This window comes from Heloderma suspectum, chromosome 6 (assembly GCF_057233095.1).
Source record: "Heloderma suspectum isolate Gila_16-S chromosome 6, 16-S_ref, whole genome shotgun sequence".
Classification (NCBI taxonomy): Eukaryota; Metazoa; Chordata; class Lepidosauria; order Squamata; family Helodermatidae; genus Heloderma; species Heloderma suspectum.
This window is the reverse complement of record NC_139463.1, coordinates 57,985,628-57,991,331: the sequence shown is the minus strand read 5'-3', so window position 1 is coordinate 57,991,331 and position 5,704 is coordinate 57,985,628. Positions and strand designations below refer to the sequence as shown.

General features: G+C 43.1%; 1 protein-coding gene across 1 annotated transcript; it reads left to right on the top strand.

Moving 5' to 3' along the window:
- Nucleotides 1–271: 271 nt before the first annotated feature.
- Nucleotides 272–4,543, top strand: LOC146340938 (vomeronasal type-2 receptor 26-like). The gene is made up of 5 exons (XM_084807277.1): nt 272–877; nt 1,314–1,376; nt 1,798–1,869; nt 2,078–2,287; nt 3,596–4,543. The coding sequence occupies exons 1-5, from the start codon at nt 272–274 to the stop codon at nt 4,541–4,543; spliced, it is 1,899 nt and encodes a 632-aa protein (XP_084663403.1).
- Nucleotides 4,544–5,704: the final 1,161 nt, after the last annotated feature.

Genomic DNA, 5,704 nt, shown 5'->3' with positions numbered 1-5,704 from the left:
ACTTCTCTGCAACAGGCTAACACGAAATTCCTTCCTTCAGCTTGGTTATGGCTTGTTCAACCATGTTCAACGAGAGGAAACAGAATTTATTTCATTCTACCGGATTGATGCTGATGACACTACTCAATATATGGCCTTGGTATGGCTGCTCCTACATTTCCACTGGAACTGGATTGGGCTGATTGCCTCAGCTGATGAGAGAGGGGAAAGGTTCATCCAGACACTGAAACCAATGCTCAAGCAGAATGACATCTGTGTGGCCTTCACTGACATGTTCAAGCTAACAAATCATCTCCTAATACATCAAGCACTAGCTGGCTCTATTCCTAGTTTTTGGTTTGAACCCGAAGTGATTATTGTCTTTGGGGACACCAGTGTTATGAACATATTAACTGTCTTCTTGGATGCTAATGAAGAAAAGACCATGATCCCATTTAGGAAGGTTTGGATCCTGACATCCCATTGGGAAAGTGCTGCTAAGGGACTAAATTTAGAAATGGCCAAACTCTTCCATGGTGCGTTGCACTTCAGGGTCCAGAGAAGGGATGTGCCAGGATTTAAGCATTTTCTCTGGGCTTTAGATCCACTCCAGCCACAAGGAGATCCCTTTCTCAATAAGTGGTGGGAATGGGCATTTGTGTGTCACTTTCTGAAATCAGGCCAAACGTCTCCAATGGGATGGAGAAACTGTACTGGGAAGGAGGAGGTACAGGACCTGACGGGCCACAAGTTTGAAATCACCATGTCCAGACACAGCTACAGCATCTACAATGCTGTCTATTCCTTGGCACATACGCTACAAGCTGTGTCCTCATCTGGATCCAAACATAGAATGATGGGGGCAGGCAAGAGGCTTCTGAATATCCAGCCATGGCAGGTAACATCTTCCTTCAGATTTGGCCACCTTACAGAAGTGCCTTGGTGTTTTATCAGTGCTCTGATCCTGGAAGAAAAGGGTCACCCTGGGTAAGTGATTAAAAAGTAGTGGAGACTTACAGCGCTTCTGTGATAATTACGTATTTAAAATTCATTGTGGATATTGAGAAGGGAGGAACCAAGCAAATCCCAAACACTTAGTTGTAGCCCCAAACATAAGTTCTAGTGTATACAGCAGTATTCGTCTCCCCTCACCAAGCTGCCAAAGCGAAAGCAGGCCGCCCCCACTGCCACATCTTCCTTCTTGCCACGCCCTTACCTTAGACAGTCCTCACCTTGTTTTACCCACAAGCCCTTGCCATACTTACAGCAGCTATCCTACCCTAAACACAGAAAAGCTTTTTAATGTGCACGTTTTAATGTGCTTCCCTCTGCAGTCCTCGAAGGCCGCTATTAGAGAATCCCATTTCAAAATCGGGAATGTGTCTGCGGAGATGGAAGTATCGAAACCGTAGCCGATGTGCTGTTATTTTGCTCTTTGTATAGAAATGCCTGTGAAGAGTTAATTACCCCCTTATTACTGCCCTATCCAGGATGCCCAGCTGATCATTACGTGAACCTCCTTCTTGAGGACCACGATAGGTTGGTTACAGCAGAAACAGCAACATTTCTAGTAATTGTTATCACAGTGGGAGCAGGAAGACATCTCGATATTTAAATTGTATAATGTTAGTTTTAACTGTGTTTAATGTTTTATTTGCTTAGTAAATTTTTCAAAAATAGCTTTTTATGGGTATTGGACAGTATTACTTTTGTTTTCTGTTTCATTATACATCTTTGTATGAACATTGCTACAAATCGCAGCGGCCATTGGCTTGGTGCAAATACAATTTGATTTGATTTGTCCTTCTTGCCATCTAGCTGAAGACCCCCATGTCGGTCTATTTCCTGCTCCAAGCAGACTCTCTCCTGCTCCCAGTCAAAGATATGAAGGTCTGCTGGAGCAAGTAGACACCAGCCACAAAGACATATGTGCAAGCATATGAGAGCAGTTAGTTCCCAGTGAAGACACATCTGAAGTATTAAAAAAGGGAGTTCAGAAAAAAAGAAATTCTCCTTACTTGACAGCCATTACAGTATGTTAGAAGACACCAGAACTCTTTAACAATTAACCCATTTCTAAGTGTCTCTTCCATTACAGATCCTTGCTGCTTTGAGGAACGTTCATTTTAACAACAGTGCTGGAGATGAAGTCTCTTTCTATAAAAAGTGGGAGAGATATGACATTGTGAACTGGATTTTCTTCCCGAATATATCTTTTGCTCACATGAAAGTTGGACATACGGACCCAGAAGCGCCCCCAGGCCAAGACTTCACTATTCAGTCTGATGCTACTGCGTGGGCTACAGAGGTGGGGTTGAAGTGAATGTCACTGGAGAATTAAAGAACATTGCAGTTCTATCTCTTGTGAATGGAACACGTCTTTCTAGATGAGCCCAAAGGCCTATTCAGTCCAGGGAGGGAACGCTGATCAATGAGAAAAAGTAGTCTTTGCATGCAGTATTTGCAGTCCACAGCATCTCTAGGTAGGGCAGCAAAAAGTCCCCTTCGTGAAACCCTAGAGAGCTGCTGCCAGTACGTGCAGACAATACTGGGCTAGGTTGCCCAAGGATCTGGCTCGGTAAAAGGCAGCTTCCAATGCTCTTGCTTGTGTCTGAGAATATATTTTATATAAGCATCTAGTCTGATGGTTCTAAGTAACCTGCCAACATCAAGAAAGGATTTGGCCTCTCAAAATTGGTGATCCTACACGTCCTGTAATGGGAAACTCTGTTGATGAATTCCAAGTCCTTTTTAGTGCAATAGCCATCACATGTAAAACCTCAACTATTTCTCTCTTTCCATTTAGAAGCAACCCTTTGCGAGGTGTGTGGAGAGGTGCTCTCCAGGGCACTGGAGAAAAGTTCCAGAGGGGAAGCTCATTTGCTGCTACAGATGTGACCGTTGTCCCGAAGGGAGATTTTCTAACTGGATAGGTAGCTCAGATGTTGAAAGCTATAAAAAAGGACAGAGCCTAATGGGCTCAGAGTGGAGTGGGACCAAGGGGATGATCATAGACAAGGAGAAGAGTCGGCCATTTAACCTATGAAAAATTTCTCCATAAAATGCCATTGTGGATTGCTTAGCTTTGCACTTAACTGCTTTGTAAAATACTCACACTTTTCTGAAGGCATCTTCTGTTTAAAAAATAAAACGACTCTCAGTACATTATTAATACTTGCAAGTACAGAATCTGTAGCCCTTTTTCACTCTAGTGATTTTTGTCACCTATTCCCATCCTCTACACCAAACAACTCCTTAGAGAACAGTCCATCATCTAAACAAAATGACAGATAGTTATTAATCATTTGTTTGTCCATTCAGAATGTGTTGCAAGCATCAGACAATGGTTACACTCATACAGTTACCAGTTTTTAATTTCTAGTTATATCATTTGGGTTTTTCTTCCTTGCAGAATATGGAACATGAGGCTGCTATGGGGGGGGGGGAATCATATGGAGGTGAAAAAAAGGCATTTTGTACCTTTTCTGATTTTATGACATTTGGTGCTGAAGCTTAAAGAGAAAATAATAAAAGGGGAGTTGTACCCTAAGGTGTATAGTAAGCTAGGAATGGATATTTCCATCTCCTTTGTTAGCTGAACTGTCCCCATATAAAGAACATCTATGCCATGTTTGAGAAACTTCAGTCGCTTTTGATTCTTCCAGATGCAGATCACTGTGAATCCTGCCCAGAAGATCAACATCCAAATAGGAACCAAGACCAGTGCATTCCCAAGAAGATCCACTTCCTTTCCTATCAAGAGACACTGGGCTTTCTTTTAGTTTCTCTAGCTCTTTTCCTCTTTCTGATCACATCTGTAGTGCTGACAATCTTCATTAGACACGGTGACACACCAATTGTAAAAGCAAACAACCAAAACCTCACTTACATCCTCCTCATCTCCCTCCTGCTCTGCTTCCTCTGCTCCTTCCTGTTCATTGGTCAACCCACAATTGTCACCTGTCTTCTCGGACAACCTGCTTTTGGCATCATCTTCTCTGTTGCTGTTTCTGCTGTTCTGGCAAAAACCATCATGGTGATTCTGGCCTTCATGGCAACCAAACCAGGAAACATGGCAAGAAAACTTTTGGGAAGACAATTGTCAAACTGCATTGTCCTGGCCTGTCCCCTCATCCAAGGTGTAATCTGTGCTGTCTGGCTAGTGACCTCTCCCCCATTTCCAAATGTGGATTTCCATTCCCTGGCTGGAGAGATCATACTGAAATGTAATGAAGGCTCAGTCACGATGTTTTACATTGTCTTGGGCTACATGGCTTTCCTGTCCTTCATTAGCTTCATGGTGGCTTTCCTTGCAAGGAAATTACCTGACAGCTTTAATGAAGCCAAGTTTATCACTTTCAGCATGCTGGTGTTTTGCAGTGTTTGGGTCTCCTTTGTGCCCACCTACATGAGCACCAAGGGGAAGTCCATGGTGGCTGTGGAGATCTTCTCCATCTTGGCCTCCGGAGCTGGTCTCCTCAGTTGCATCTTTCTCCCCAAATGCTACATTATTGTGCTGAGACCCGCTCTCAATTGCAGAGATCACCTAATCAGGAAAAAATAATCTGTGAATCTTATGTTTTGGAGAATTCCTTCATAATTCATATTCCAGCCAGTCAATTATAAGTGAATGTGATTCTGTCTGTTTTATTTTAAGATAAAACCAACCAATCAAATCCATTATTATGTTTCTTTTTTTCTTTTTTTGCCTGGTGTATTTACTTTAGGCTAAGGAGTTCTAAAAAATCTAGAGAGGGACATCTTGTGTAGTCCTCTCATGTGTGTATTGGAAGTCTTGAGATGGCAATAATTAGTCAAAAGTATTAGATGAAAGAAGCAATATAGCCATTAGACAAATCGCACAACTGTACATTATTTCTTGAAAGTCTGTGGACACTTCTCTTCATCTGTTTCATCATGTATTAAGTGAATAGGTATACTGAATTCATAAATAATTTTGCATTGATTGGATGGGGACCTTGCCAGATCTCAGCTCCTCTTACTATCACTCATCCTCTCTGCTATTGAGGAATTTTAGGATTAAACAACCTCTGGTTTAAGCATCAATCTAGATGGGACCATCACACGACTAGCTGTTATGCCCTTATACAGTATTGTTGCAAATGAACAGCAACCATGGTGATGGTGTAGCAGGACCATGACAGGGGGAGCAGGGTTATTATTTCATCCTTTGCCTGGTCTAGATTAGAAGCCCTGATAGTTGTTTTTTGCTGTGCAATAAAAGTTTCCTTTGGTGTCTGTGGGAGCTTCCCTTCTAGGGATGTACGAAAATTCCGCCACGGATCTCGGGGAGGCCGAATGCCAGTGCATTCGGCCCCCCAAAATCGGTGGCGGAACAGCCTGCAACCAACCCGCCACCCCCCGGGACGAGACTTACCTTGGGCGGATCTTCCTGGCGGCGGCAGCTCCGGCGGCGGTTCGGTGGCAGCGGCTGCGGCAGCTGGTCTTCTGACCGGCTGCTGCCGCCACCATTTCCAGTTTTTTTTAAAAAAAAAAATGATAGGCTACGTAAAGATTTACATAGCCTATCACGGCTAGGTTTAAAAAAAAAACGTGATAGGCTACGTAAATGTTTACGTAGCCTATCACGGCTGACTTCAAAAAAAAAAACGTGTACGCAAATGGCAGCGGCCATGGCCACCGCCATTTGTATTCCTTATTTTGGCACGTCTTAGTCTACGTAAACATTTACGTAGACTAGGAC